General features: G+C 45.2%; 1 protein-coding gene across 11 annotated transcripts in view; it reads right to left on the bottom strand.

The window, feature by feature from the left end:
- Nucleotides 1-15,714, bottom strand: part of FRMD4A (FERM domain containing 4A) — a 563,503-nt gene that overhangs the window by 282,992 nt on the left and 264,797 nt on the right. For 4 of the 11 annotated variants that reach the window (XM_078851171.1, XM_073328708.2, XM_078851169.1 and 1 more), the window contains exon 1: nt 9,118-9,301. The exons of 2 other annotated variants lie outside the window; for them this stretch is intronic. In XM_078851171.1, coding sequence (XP_078707297.1) covers nt 9,118-9,210 — 93 coding nt within the window. In that variant the 5' untranslated portion in view covers nt 9,211-9,301. Of the gene's footprint in view, nt 1-9,117; nt 9,307-15,714 lie in introns of those variants that run through there. 5 more of the 11 variants (XM_073328712.2, XM_073328718.2, XM_078851170.1 and 2 more) reach the window with 4 other exon arrangements.

The following is a 15,714-nucleotide window of genomic DNA, read 5'->3' as shown; positions in this document are numbered from 1 at the left end:
AAAGACCACCACCATTTCAGTGATTATCTATATGGTCAGGCATGTAGGGTCAGATCCAGTGCCCATTACAGAAGTTTAGAATAGCACATGACAGGATGGGTGCATTGATTGCATGGTATTATATTTTTGAACATCCAAAATTTATCACTTGGGGGCTTATTTAAATGTATTTCAAGGTAAATTTCAGTCACAGACATCGAATTTCTTAAAACCAACAAGCAAAACAACAAAAAAACCCCCCAACCAACCAAAAAAAACAGATGAAAGAAGAGGCCAAATCTCTGATACCAATGGAAATTGATGAGCTATCTAGCCAGCATAGCCTCTCTCAAGGCATCGCTTCTGCTTCTGAGGCCAAAACCGGAGTTGGTGCAAACATCACTAATATAATGGAAGTGCCTCCACTTGGCCACCGATGCATAAAGATGAAAAATAATGGAGGGGGAAATAATTAGTCATATGTTTTTATACCCCCCCCCCCGCAAAAAAAAAAAAAGGCTGAGTGAAGTTTTGGATTCAGTTCTTATTTTATCCAAACCTGTGTGCCCCTCCTTGGATGCTCATTAAAAAAAGACGGGCTGTACAGTATCCCAGCATGAAGGAAGAAGGAGTATCTAAGAAAATAAGAAGTAGAAAAAAACACATAATCACACTTAATAACACTCAAAGGTCAGTGGGAACTAGAGTGATCCAGGTGGGGGCTTTCAAAACCAGTTGTGGGTTTATGTAATGCATGCACCGCAGATGGACCAGGCCTGGTTCTGAATTTGGACTAAAATATAGAGCAGTCTGGAGGCTTGTGAGTAAGTCCAATCTTTTAAATACACAACCCAAAGCACCTCTGTACTGATCTTCACAATCAATCACTATCCCTACAGGAAGTAGTCTTCATATGAAAGAGGACCTCTGGGTGACTTCCCTGACATGTTAGTTTATGTCTCTGGGACTCAGGGTGGTACTTGATGGTAGCCAGGTAACATGCTACCCAACTGTAATGCAAGAGCTTTGTGCTGGTATTGGAGATGTATAAGGAACGTGCATGGTAGTATCATATTGATAGCTAGCACTATGAGCCTTTTAATTAGGCTTATTAGCAGGGATGAGCAAATAAGTGCATAAAAAGTAAGAGCCATCCCCTGGCTCCTTCCTCCAAGCCTTTGCCCTTTTTTAGAATTGAATTTTTACCAAATCTCTTTTCAGGACATGAAGTATTCAGATAATTTTTCACCCCAACCCCTACTTTGCTACATGTCTTTGTACTTCTGGATTCCAGCCAAGGTTTGGACTAGAAGTACCAAATTGCAATGAGAAAGGCTTTTCATTTTCTGATCAATATGAGATGCTGAAGTCCCAGAAATTGCACAGAAAAGCTTCTTGTCATGAGTTCTCCAGCCTTGAAAGATTTGGATAATTCAGTTAAACTTCATTGTGGGGAGGCCTATCTGAGTAGAACCCCAAAACTGATCTCTATGCGGTTCGCCCATCACTATTTATTTAGCTGATGCTGCTCTCTAACCTCTTGTGTTATTAACTTGCCTACCTTTTAGGAGGAATAAATCAGGAACAGTTCCTGATCTCTTTCACAGAGAAGCCTATTTTGATTTGTTACAGCTCTTGGAAGTATCACAAAATAGAATGTTTTTCAACTAACCATTGGTGATCCACTCATTTGGATATCTAGGCATAGGTCGAATTAAACCAGTTGCTCTAAAATTCTCATGCACAAGTCAGAAAAAATAAACATCAGATTAAACAGATACAACTGATGCTTCAGCAACCGTAAGTGGTGTTCATATCAGAGCACTATACTGGTGGCAGTTTTAATCGGCTAATCCTCCCCCTCAGTTTCCTTCGATACACAATTATTTGTCACCTAATGCTAGTGAATAATTCATTGCAAATAATGCATGTCACAAAATACTGCATTTTTTCATCTACCCAGGTATATATACACCATACTCCTCACCTTCAGATCCGAGCACCTTGCAAGAAAAGACTACTGAAGTTCATAGCCACCAGATTCTCTCTCTTGTTCCAGGCAGCTCCTCCACTGAATTACCCCAAAAATCATTAGTTCTCCCCATTATTTGAACAGCTCTATTGCAAAGAGGTATCACTGTCACCCAGGCAGTCTATTGGACTGGTGAAAATCACAAGAGGCACATTTTCAACACATTTCACAGGAGACGCTCAGGCAAAGCCCTCTAAATACGCAAAGGGCTTGATGCGTGATGTTTTGAAAATTTGCGTTTAAGTGACTTCAGCTATGATCTGGAAGGATCAGCTTCTCTCTAGGGGAATTTGCTTTGTAGTGGGTCCTGCTCAGTTGCTGACACCATTACTCACCTATACTGTATGAAAGAGTTTTACAACCGAGCAGCACGGCCCCGCAAGAATTCCACAAAAACCATCCCATCTTTTACACTTGGGTAGGCTCCTACTGCAGCTCCTGGTACCAAAGTTTGTGTGATGCGGTATCCACCGTACACAAGGCCTGAAGGGGTAAATCAGGCCAATTAACCTTAGGCTGCACCTGGAGGAAACCCAGGGAGTGCTAGGACTTACTGCTAATGAAGTTCAGCTGGGCGGGATCTATAAAGAGAGGAAGTTAGTAGGCTGCAAGGGGGGAAACCTGCAGTCATACTCCCAGATACAAGGGGGAAGAATAGGAAGCGGTCCAGGGAAGGAGCAGTTGAGGTCTGGGAGAGTAAAAGCCCACAGTTGCTGGGTTGAGGGTCCCTGGACCGGAACCCAGTGTAGATGGTGGGCCCGGGTTCCCCTACAAGTCACTGCTGGAGTGACACACTAGGGATAAAAAGAAAAGGCGTACTTGTGCCACAAGTACTCCTTTTCTTTTTGCGAATACAGACTAACACGGCTGTTACTCTGAAACACTAGGGATAGGCCATTTTGGGCCGGCTGGAAGCAGTCTGGAAGCAGACTTTGATGATACCCTGGAAGGGGGGAGAACTTTAATGTTATTTAGCTGGAGGGCTAAGCCATGAAGAGGAAAGAGCTGCAGCTCCCGGTGCATGAGAGACCACAGAATAACTGAGGGAAATGACGGGCTGGGTAACAGCAGGAAGGCGTGTCGGACCAGGCAACAGAGCTAAGTCCCCAGATGAGCCACAAGGAGGCACCACTGAGCGGTTAGTAGAGCAGAACCCATCCTAGGTTACCTTCTGCTTTGCTCCAGAATCCATGCTGGAAGACGTTTAAATAACAAAACAAGTGTTGTGAATTATGTTTTGTCTAGCAGAAAAAAGAAAGAACCAGTCAGTGGACCAGGAGAGTAATATTTCCAGCAGATTGTACAAGAGCAGCATATATTGGGGACAAGAGTGTATGGCTGCAATCACTTAAAGGAAAATGAGTAATAAATACAATATTCTTTCTCCAAAAGCAAAGGTCACAATAAGCTAGTGGAATAGCGTGGGAAAAACTGTCATGGAGTTAGCCTGTGACGCGAAGGCTGAATCTCATCTGCCCCGAGAGCTCTCTCTTCTCAAGAGAAATTTATTTATAGAAGGAACGAGGCCTCCTCCAGCATTCTAATGTATTTGAAGTTTGTGATAACGTGGGAGCTTATGCTGACTTGTCTCTGCAGTTTCATTGCTGTCTGCTTTTAATAGTAATAAATATCCACTTAAGGATTTATCTTTGTGTGGTTATGTTTTAACGACTACGCATGGATGTACATTTGGAATGGATGCATCATAGACATTGCACCAAATCCTGCAGTTGGTTACAGGGATGTAAATCTGGAAGGACATCAGTGGAGTTGCTGCTGATTTACATCTGTGTTATCAACAACAGAGTTCTGGCCTGTGGCTCAGCGGCACCTTGCTGCAGTCTAAATTCTTAGCTTATCCTTCTCAGCAGCTGCAAAATGGAAAGGGTCAAGAAATCAGGCTGATAATAGGCTGACCAGAATAAAATGCCAATAGGGCTAGATCCTCAACTGGCATAATTCAGCATAGCACTCTTGACTTCCACTGAAATCTGTGGAACTACATTGATTTACACCAGCTGAGGACCAGGAGTTAAGAAGCATGGATGCAAACTGTCGCATCTCATTTAAAATCACTTTTCCAGCAACGTCTGTTTGATTGACTTCATTTCTTACAGTCTTGAAGTATTTCATATATGAAACCCTTCATTTAACCTTGAGTCTGCCTTTCCTTTTTTTCCCCACAGCCTCTGTAGTGCCACCCCTTCAAGGTCTGAACGAATAGGAGGTGGCAGACTTTGCTATGGTTGCGTGCATTGCTTTCTTCGCTGGCTTTCTGTCTTAAGGCTTGTGCATGTGTTGAGCAAGATTCCAGCAACTGGAAAACAGCTGATGAAGCCTTGAAATGAGGAATCAACATGTGCTCTTAAACAGCTCCTTGCAACGATGGAAACAGAAACTTCATTGCAACAGGCATGTCTGTTTAGACATTAACAACACTCCACAGATCTTCCTCTCGCACCCGGCCAATGTACATAATCTTATATGAATAGTATCCTCTGCCATTAACTATGTATATTATGTTGTTAACCACTAGATATAAGGCTTGTGGGGAAAACAAAATGTCCAAGAGAGAAGGAGTAAGGCACTGGATTTGATTCAGGAGATCTGGTCTCATCTCCCAGCTCAGACACAGACTTCTGCATGACCCGAGGCAAGGTGCTTAGTCTCTCTGTCTCAGCTCCCCATTAGTAAAATAGGGCACCTTTCTCCCAACCTTAATCTGTTTAATCTATTTGGAGTGTAAACTCTTTGAGGCAGGATCCATCTCTTCCTATGTGTCTGTGCAACACGTAGCAGAATGGTGCCTTAATTTTGGTTGTTGGCCTCTGAGAATTATTGTAACACAGACAACAATGCTGACTTGAGATGCAGACAGTAGATGAAAGAAGAGGTATGAGCTGTTGCAAACATGTTCCTTCTCAGAATATTCATTTTATTTATGCTCTACCTGATCACTAACCTGTATTATGGGTGCGGCTACATCCTTTGATTGAAAAAAAAAACCAAACCAACCAATCTCGGATTACACAGTGGGGATGAGCGAAATAAACCGTTTTCATTCATTTGAAAATACCTACAGCTGAGGCTGATCCTAAGCTTGTACACGTAAAGAGAGCCATCAGAAGTCGTATTCCACACTACCACCAGTGCTCACTCTTCCTTTATATAAATACATGATGTGGTTTCAGAGAGCTCCTCGAAGCCAGCAGACAACCTAAGAAGCGGTATTAGCATTGATGTTGCCTCGTACATTCATATTAGTGTCGCTACAGAGAACAGTGAAAAGTGAGCTAGGAGAGGCGCTTAAATAAGTCACGTTGAGCTGTGCTGCAGATGAGTTATGACCCTCAGCCTCACTTGTGGACAGTTATGATTTATGCACTACAGAATGTCTCACTCCCGACCATTATGTATATTCTCTCGTCATGTATGTACACCCATGTGCGAGATATACTATGGACACATACATGTGTGTACTGTACCCTATAAGGTGAATAGTATGTTCCAGTTGTTACCACGTAATTAGCTATTATTAAGCTCCTTACACTTACTTTCAAGGCTCCTCACCTCTCTGCCCCCTCTACTTGTCCGCTTTTGTTGCTCCCAGACCCTTCCGCTCGACCAGCAATGCCGACCTTGTCCACCTGTTTGCCAGCTTCTCATGAAGACATCTCTGCATCTTCTTCCACAATGCCCTTCCACCCAGAGTCCCTGCACTGATCTGTAAGGCCATATCCTTCTTCAGATCCTTCCCCAAGACACAACATGGCCACAAAGCCTAGGAGTCATTAGCCAAGTAATGAGGCTGGGTTCCATGTTTATATATTTAAATGGCACGGGCATGTAGATAAACGGTCCATATCTATTGTATCCCTCTCCCCTCCACCTTCTTGCCTAAGGCCTTGTCTGTCATAGCCCTTTCTCTGCCACACTGGGGCTGCTTAGATCGTGACTCAGGCTATAGTGAGAAGAGCAATGGCTACTTGCCCAATACTCTACTTGTGCTTTAGAGTAAGTGCTCAATGCTCCCTACTGTGAGTAGGTAAGGAGGAGGTGGAGTGGGAGAAGCCCTGGCTGATGATAGTGTTGGAGAGAGGAGCCAGGCGACTCTCCCATCTGGCAAGAGGTTTCTGCTGAGAAATCTCTAGGCTCAGAAGTCTCTATGAGCATAAAGACTTCAGCACAATAAAAAGTCCCAAAGGATAATGAAACAAACAGGCTCAGATACTCTCCTGCACTCAGCCCCAGACCTGCACTGCTACGAACTGCAGTGCTCACGAGAGCAGCCCAGGGGCTGCTCTAACTTTTGGCAGCTGTGGGGCCCATATGCCACCTGAGCATAGCTGGAGCATACCACACTCTGGCCACACCTCCTCCCTGCCCCAGGACTGAGTGTGGCAGTTGGTGCAGGGCTGAGTATGTCAGCTGAGAGCTCACCTGTGCTGGGAGAATTAGCAATTATTTCAAGTGGAAGAGAATTTTAAAGCAGTGCCTGAGTTTTTGGCTTCAGGCAATGCACACATTCTTGTAATCCCGACCATGAAGTCACTAGACACTTCATGTGTCATGTGACTGGGTTCAGGAAATAAAGTTCATGCTCCTGCGAGTCACACCCCCCTTATTACAAATCTCAGGAGCTGGAGGATAGGTCTGGTCTGCAAAAAAACCCTCTGTGGCAGCAATCTCAGGTGTCTACAGACATGGGCTTGCATGGCTCAAAATAGCAGTCAAGACGATCCATGGGACTAGCGAGGGGGGTGGGTCTCAGAGCCCAAGCAGGAATGTCTACCCTGCTACTCTAGCCTCATAGCACAAGCCTGAGTCTATCGACCCAGGCTCTAAGACTTGCTGCTGTGGTTGTTGGGTTTCTTTGCTGTGTAGATGGTATTTATCTCTGGGAATCTTTCCCTGCTGTTGCTGCAAGATGATCCATGTAGGTGGACTCTTACCACCGTGCAGAGCCCTAATGAAACCAAAGGGGGCTGACGAATGCACAAGGATCACATTGCAGAATCAGGGCCTATTTCTATGAGTGTACATATGTAGACAGGAATACTCTACATTTTATCCTATGTAACTACTATATATAAAGAGGTTATTGGTTTTTATTATGTATTTATTAATTATTACTATTATTAGTAGTATTAGGATAGCAATGGCTTGTAGGAGCCCCAATCCTGGTGCAGAACCTCTCTGTGCTAGGTGCTGTACAAACACAGAACAAAAAGACAGTCCCTGCCCCAAAGACCGAGACGACCTGACCCAGTAATTCTTAAGTGAGTAGTCCTTACTCACACACGTAGGCCCATTGACTCCATTAGGAATCGAGGGTCTTTCAGCAATTCCCAGCATCAGGACTTTAATTTGTCAAAGCCCAAATTTAACTAGGGTGACATCTTTGAATACATTATAAGCAAACAGGACCAGCTTATCAGGGGAGCTTTTCACCTTCCGATCATATAGACAAGGCAGACTTATAAAGGTGTCACAATTCATTAATCAGTTACGAATTATGTTCCTCTAGTCTTAATCATGCTCTGCAAGAGCCAAGCCACAAAAAAGCCACGAGTATGCAAAGTGTGCTTGCGTACGTTAACTGAGGGAGATCTAAGTGCTGTAAGATGTATTGGCCTGGGTAGGTATTGTGCACACACCAAGAGTAGTCTCTATCTCCCTCAGGCAACACAGCACTTCCATCTGAACTCCCAAGTCTTCTGGGTTTTGGACAGTTCACAGTGGGGTTAATCCATGATTTAAAGGCAGCCTTTAGCTTTCATTAGCTCACACACATATCTGTCCTCTTTGGTTTCCACAAGTGCGATGTTATCAGTCAGCCAAGAGGCTTGTTTTTACTACAGCCATTTTATCATCTCTGTGATTCCTCAAAGCTAAGGGGATCTCATTCCCCTGGCTCAAAGCACCACAGCTGTCCTTTCAGGAAATTAGCAATGCAATTATGATGCTGGCCCTATTGTATTAAAAAAATCAAATGATAGCCAGTGTCTTCAGAGCCATTGAGGCATGCTGTTAAAACCACTAAAAACACCTTCACTTTTCCATCTTCTGTCACTTTGTTGTGCACGGTCACAGAGTGCCAGGTTTCAGAGTAACAGCCGTGTTAGTCTGTATTCGCAAAAAGAAAAGGAGTACTTGTGGCACCTTAGAGACTAACCAATTTATTTGAGCATGAGCTTTCGTGAGCTACAGCTCACTTCATCGGATGCATACCGTGGAAACTGCAGCAGACTTTATATACACACACAGAATATGAAACAATACCTCCTCCCACCCCACTGTCCTGCTGGTCACAGAGTGAAACCTCTTTCCTGAAGCTAAGAGCACAGGGAGGCTCCAAGAAACAACTTTGGATGCCTTCCTTAACAAGCACTTGCATACCTGACACTTTCGCAGTGACCTGCTCCCTCTGTTCCTCACCGCCACACATTGGAAACAGGAAACTTCCCACCCTCGCCATCTGATTTACCCAGGGATGTTTATGTGTGTGTTATCACATCGCCATCACTAGTACCGATTACTGCAATGCCATCATTGTATAGTGCACATTAATGCAGTTTACTAGTGTGCATCATATAACCCCCATGAGTGCTAATTAACTTTTATACATCACTGCTAGTGCTGGTTATTATGCTGCATTATCATATAGCATCTACTCGTATTGATTCCTGCTATACATCATCATACAGCTCCAGCTAATATGGATTACCAGACATCCTATAGACCTCACTAGTACGGATTACTATCCTGCATTCTCACAGTCTCTGACCAGTACTGAGTACTAGGAATTATCCTATAGATGCCATTAGCATGGATTACTACCATGAATTACCATGAAGTCTGACTAGTATTGATTACTACACATTATCCTATAGCTCCTACTAGCACTGATTACTATCATACATTAACATATAGTCTCTGACTTGTACTAATTACTATACATCATCAAATAGGTCTCACTACTACTGACTTCTACACATTATCACACAGCCCCCACTGGTACTGATTACTAATAGTTAAAAGATTATACAATGGGACCATCTCCATTTTCTGGGGCATTTACTTAGTACAAAGAAATCATAGCTTACCCTTTCCACACTGTGTCTTCTCAGTGATCCATATGGTATTTTGAACAAAAGTCTTCGGGTCCTACCGGGAGTCACAGCTGTCTGCACTACCATAGTGCAGAGCTCAGAGAGTGAGTGAGTGAGTGTGTGTTCAGAGCAGAGAGAAGCTTCCTTTGAAATAACTTACAGTCTCCTGCAGATTTCCCAAATATCAAATAGCTGAGTGGGTTTTTATTTTAGACCATGTGAGTCAAGATGTGGCTTGTTTTGAAGGAAGGAAAAAAAAAATCCCTGCAACCTTAACATGTTTTAAGCAGCATATCTTTAGCTTCCTTCTGTTTCACTCAGTGTAGTTTGCTCAGCTGGATTGCTGTGCCAGAGAGGTGGAAGAATTAAGCTTCTGGGGAGAATGTTCTAAAAATGTCAACCTCGCTTCTTGTAGCTACAGATGGTAACCAGGTCAGTTGTCTAATCAAAGCTCTATCAGACTTCTTATACATTTCATCACGTGATGGCAGACCCCTCTGGTTTGCTGTACAGTAGATCACATGTTCACCTTAAAAAGAATATCTGGTGTATCACCATCTGGTGCAGAGATTAACGTTAAATCCTACATTCTGATATTACTCTCTTCTAGACATAGGGGAGCACATACAGAGTAATTGGACTTTAAAGGATTCTCCAATCTGCTCAGTTAATACCCCACCCCCCGACTGTATATTATATCTAGCACGTATATATTATGTGTATGAATACAGTGCACATTTATATACACACACTCTATAACTATACATGCACACATATACCAGTGGAAACATATAAAGTTATATGCCTATTTTTAGAAGTGTCTGCTACTTTCACCAGTACTAAAACAATAAGTTAACTGGACTTTACTGTAACACATTCTGTACAGAAGCAGAGTCTTAGTGTGTACTTCTGCTTTCTCTTGGAATCCAACTGTACAGTAGAAGAGGATCACATTTTCTTTTACAGAAGATAAAAGAGGTTTGAGGATTACCCGTTCTTTTCATTCCCTCTGAGGCACCTGGCATTGGCCACTGTCAGAAGACAGGATACTGGGCTAGATGGACCTTTGTTCTGACCCCGTATGGCCACTCTTATGTTGAAAGAATATCCATCATTTTACTGGTACAGAGGTGATTTGAGCTTTGGCAAATTTCTTTCAATTTCTGCAAACACCATGAAATGCCCCAAAGCAAATATATGTGATTTAACAATTGCTTTTAAGGTCTATTCTGTTATTTTCACGTTCTGTTACAGGTACTGGGATGGATCTGCTTCTGAGTTAACCTGTGCAAATTGAGAGTCACTCCACCAACTCCACGCTGGTTTTTTTATTTCACGTGGTCTACTACAGCAGAATTTGGCTCACTGTTCTTTCTTTAAGATCAGTCCAGTTTTGGCCAGATCTCTGATAAGCTTCAGAGATTAATCTCTTCTCCTACAGATAGTGCTCAATTGAATGTCTTACTTCTTTTGTTTGTGTTTTTGGTTCACGTCTAAAAGCCCAAAAGAAGGTATTGGGAATGTGGCCTTCAGCACACCATTTATAACAGAGAAAAGAATGTATCTGTCCAGCATATGTGCATGCATTATAAGGCAGTAAAAAAAGAAAAAGCAGCAGCTTAATGTGGGAAATTCCAAATATTAAAAACAATCAGCCTTTGTTCCTAATTAGTTCCATATGTGTGTTGCCAAATAGAGAGAGAGAGACAGGAAAAGATGGAAATGTCTTAAGCATGGCTGACTGATATAGATTCTTTCTAGAGACTAGGGATAGGGTTACAGGTTATGACTCAATTTTTTTTTTTTAAGTATTTTTTTCATGACAATTAAAAATCTCTCTCCAATGCTAACCACTCCCTGTTTGAACCAAACATTAAAGGCCAGATGCTGTTCTTGTTGACACCAAAAACTGGGGAGTCACTCCCCTGACATCAATAGTATTTCTTCCGATTTACACCAGTCTAATAGGACTGGCAATCTGGCCCACTGGAAATTTTGTCTGACTAGGGATGAGTCATGTCTGAGCCAGAACCTCAGGCATTAGACCATAAAATGTACAGCAGGGCTAGCAGAGATCTCTCCAGTAATCTAATTTAAGGACCTGGGTTCTCAGGGTTCCGGCCTACATCATTTCCATTATGCCTTCCCCAATTTCTTCTCACATTTCTGCAGCGAGGGTGTAACGATATCCCTGGATGAGTCATTGCAAGTGACTGGACCCAAGGGCTACTCTACAAGCAAGAGTCTTTATGACCTGAGCTGGTGGACCAGCTCCATTAACTCAGTAGCAGCAGACTCAGACTCTCAATAGGGTCTAGCCACTAGGGTCAAAGAGTCCCACTCAGAGCTGGCAGTATGGGTGGGCAACCGCCCAGGGCGCCATGGTCAGGAGGCAAGGAGTGGGGCGGGCCAGGAACTGAGGCCATGGAAGGGAGCTTGGAACAATGGCAAGGGGCAGGTAGCGGGGGTCAGGGGCAGTGATAGATGACACCCACCGCCCTGTAAGCTACTGCAGGGCTGGCACAAGCAGGCACCCTGTATGCCCAATGACCACAATGGGCCTGATTCTTCTCTCACTTACAATGCTGCAAATCAGGAGCAGTTCCACTGGTGTCAATGGAGTTACGCTAAATGGGAGGAGAATCTGGCCATCTGCCTTAATTCTCTTAATTTCTCTCTCCTCCTTTCCCCACCGCCCCTCCCTTCCCCATGTCCATGTTCACGTTGCGCCGTCGAACCCACAACAGCAAAGTGGCTTTGAAATTGGGAAAAATGGGTTCCCCTCCTACCATGGGTCAGATCCCCCCCCATAGAACAGCCCAGAGCAGATGGCCAGGTGGGAGGAGAACTCCATGGGCTCCTTCCCCACACAGGGGGTGGGGGTTTGTTGCCTAAACGTTGTGGATTTAGGGGAATTTGCCCTAGATGCAGCGCCTTCAGCATGTCCCGTCCCATCCCATCCACCTCCCTGGCAGTGGGGTTTTGTGAGCGTGTGCGGGTAATGTGCTGCATAAGAGACTCTGTTGACAAGCTAAGGCACTCTCAGTAGAGTTGGTGAGATGGAACTATGTCTCCTCAACCCACCCCCTTCTTCCCCATTGGTTGGGGGATGGTTGACTAGCAGCAGCTGACATCCCCATAAGGGGAGATCCCCATTCGGAAGCTCCCTCTGATCCCAGATCCGCGGGTCAGTCAGATACCTCGTCTACCACACGGGTAAAGTTGTTCTAACTGTTAAGAACCTTTTCCTTCATGTCTAGCCTAAAACTTAGAGAGAAACAGAGTGGTAAAACAGAGTGGGACAATCAAATCAAATCCAAACTCTGCTCCAACGGAGCATCTTGACCTGGCTCACCACAAGACCCACAACAGAGACACGAGGTATTTACTAACTGCTGAAAGGGGAAACTGTTTAATCAGACAGAGGCTCTCCAGCGCTAATTGCACGCTGCCAGGAAACAGTGGTTTGTGGTAATGACGCATCACAGAGAATTACATTCTTATCTATTACTAGATCAGACTTGACATCTTTTTGTCCTTAATGAAAAGGGGAAAGAAAATAATTTACTGATGCAAAATGCATGGGTGTGTGTTATATCTGAAACACGAGAGTCACATTTCAGGTCAATAAATGCCCAGTGGAGATGAGGAAATGGACAGTAGCAAAGGCACTGGCATAAATTGAAACATAATGTGCTGTGTTGGTGCACTGTCAGTAACAGCTCCATTTGGTAAAACTATCCCGAGTAAAATAATTAAAAGGCCTGATTTTCAGAAGTGTTACGCACGTGATGGGGTGTTTACCTCAGGTGGGTTATGAAAGGCTTAATACGGGCCTGAAATTATAAAGGGGACTGTCGCAGGGCCAGTACACCCTGTCCTCCTGGGGGTGGGGAAAGGGTGGGATAGGCCCACAGTTAAAGACAATAGGACTCCCCTGGACCGCAGGGAAGTGCAGCCCAATGGCCAAAGTCAGTAGGGCTTCCCTTGCTGCAGGGAAGCATGGTCTAATAGTCAGAGTTAGTGGGGCTCTCCTGGCTGCAGGGAAGCACAGCCTAATCACCAGAGTCAACAGGACTCTCCTGAACTGCCGGGAAATGTAGGCCAATGGCCAGGGTCAGTAGGGGCCCCCCTGGCTGCAGGGAAACATGACCTAATGGCCAAAGTCAGTAGGGCTCCCCTTGGCTCTGGGAAGCACAACCTAATGGCCAGAGCCAGTAAGAGGTGGTTCAGTGGGCCACCCCCACAAAGGGGGCAGCCAGGTAGGGGGACCTGGACCTTCCATGCTCCACCAGGTCCCAACCCAGGGCCCTGGTAGTGGCAAATGGGTTCACCACTAAGTTGCCAGGCAAGCCGCCCGCATCATGCTGACTGCTGCCGGGGCACTGGCTAGTCCCTCTCTGGGCTACTTCCTACCATGACTTAAGTTCTGCAGTTGAAGTTGGGGTGCCTTCGGAGTCTCTGGACTCCTCAGAAGTTGAGTGCAATCTCCCAGGAGCATCCACAAGTACATGAGCCCCTGCCTGAGCCTGTGTCTCATGCAGTCTGGAATCTTGGCTGGAGCTGGTGAGATGCATCCTTCCTACTGACTGAGCTGGGCTGCTCCCTTTTATACTGCAGCAGCAGCTGGAGCGTGCCCAGCAGGGTTGGGCCAGGGGCGTGGCTTCTGCTGCTAAGAGCGCCACTTTAACCCCTTCCGCTCCAGTGTGGGGCCAGTACACCCCATCACAAGGATTCTTAGCCCAGGAGCAAAATCAGCAAGGATCTTATGGAAAATCATACTTCTAACTTGGGCTTAGCAGGGGGAAAGAAAGTAACTCCCATGCACTTAGCTTTGCCAGTCTTTTATAAGGGGAACGTACAACGGTTGCTGTAATGTGGGTGTGGAGGGGGGGAAAGGAGGGAGGGAGCCCCCTTTGCCATTTAAATCTCCTGCACAGGAGGCAGCCATGAGTTGACTGTCGAGATTGCATGAGTGTAGGGGAGGGGCCTCTGGCTGTGCCAGCAGTGCTGAATGACCAGAAGGAGGCACTGCTGGGTGGAGTCAGTGTCCTGGCCCCGCCCATCTTGGTGAGAACATGTCACACGTAGCATGTGTTGTGAGGAGGTGTATAAACTCCCCATAGCACATTCAGTGATATGCCTGCTCCTGCTCTGGGTAAACACGATGCTGCTGGCCTATGTGGCTCAGCTCTAGGAGCCTGGTTTTAGCTTTCCATAGGCAAACAAGTACTGTGGAACCAGCCTTCATTGATTTGCATGCTAAGGGAAGAAATTCAGCACGGGAGAATTTTGAAGCCTCGGTTTCCATTTACCTTTCCATCCAACTTGAAAAGCAGAGAGGAAAAGCAGTGCAATACAACGTACCTGCCTGACCTGTACTAATATGCAGAGAAAATTCTCCCTTCACCATCCATTTACCCCACCCCTCCCTCGGCTAACCTGGGCAGTCCATATCCTTTGCTATTAAACTAAACAGCAAGTTAGGGTGTACAAACACACCAGCTGTAACAGCCTGGTTAAGTGGCTGCAGGTCAGAGTTACCATGAAGCCCCGTACAGGACATGAATGAAGGCTTTTACTCTGTTCACCATACAGCTTGTGTAGTGTATCCACTGGGCATGCTGATTGCTGTTATTGATGATTTACATTTCTAATGGCAGCTCTATGTTGCACAACACAACATTAACTTTTACTGGCTGAAGTTCACTGGCACATAGGCAAGGCTGGTAGACATGGGCCCAATCCAACCATCTGAAATCAAGGATCTCTGAAATCTGGGGAAGTTCAGATCCAAACCTGAAACTCCCTGGATTGAACCAAAGGCTAGTGCTGCACACTCGAACATCCAGGCTCATCTGTACTCTAAAGCATTAAGCAGAGGCCCAGATGGGACACAGGACTGGAAGGACCAATGTTAGGACACAGAAGAAAGGGGAAGCAGGTTCTTCTTTACACAAAACACCACAGGACTGTGCTGTTATCTGCCATATGCAGGAAGAGAGAAAGGATGGTCCAGTGGTTAGGGGACTAGCTGGTGACCTGGGTTCAAGTCCCTGCTCTGTCACAGGCTTCCTGCGTGACCCTTGCCAAGTCACTTGGCCTCTTTGTGCCCCAGTTTCCCACCGGTAACATGAGGGATAACGGCACCTCCCTCCCCCGCAGGGTTGTGGTGGTGATAAATGTATTTAAGATTGTAAAGTGCTCAGGTACTAGGGGGATGGGGCCTGAATGAGTATGTCAGATAGCTCAACAGTATAGAGCAGGAGAGGTCTGTTGTGCCATGTGCAAGGCAAACTAAGGATGGATACTTTCAGGATCTTTTAGTTGAGTGCTTGAGAGTTTGCAGCTGGGCTGACAAGGTTTCAGTTGCTTTGATTTGCTGAGAAAGGGGAGGGTAAAAAAAAGCATAATCCCAAAATGGAGCCCTAAACTGAACCTCTCCTTCCTGCTGGCCCAATCCTGCAAGGTGTGACTTCAGTGGAGGTGAGTGCCCGCAAGAGGCATTCACAATGGTACAGGAATAGATCCTACGGAAGTGAGCACGGGAAATTCCCCAGAGTGCCTAACAAGCTAGCCAGAGGCTGTGTT

Source organism: Lepidochelys kempii, chromosome 1, assembly GCF_965140285.1.
Source record: "Lepidochelys kempii isolate rLepKem1 chromosome 1, rLepKem1.hap1, whole genome shotgun sequence".
Taxonomy (NCBI): domain Eukaryota; kingdom Metazoa; phylum Chordata; order Testudines; family Cheloniidae; genus Lepidochelys; species Lepidochelys kempii.
Note: the sequence above shows the minus strand (reverse complement) of the source record. Positions and strands in the feature narration are given on the sequence as shown.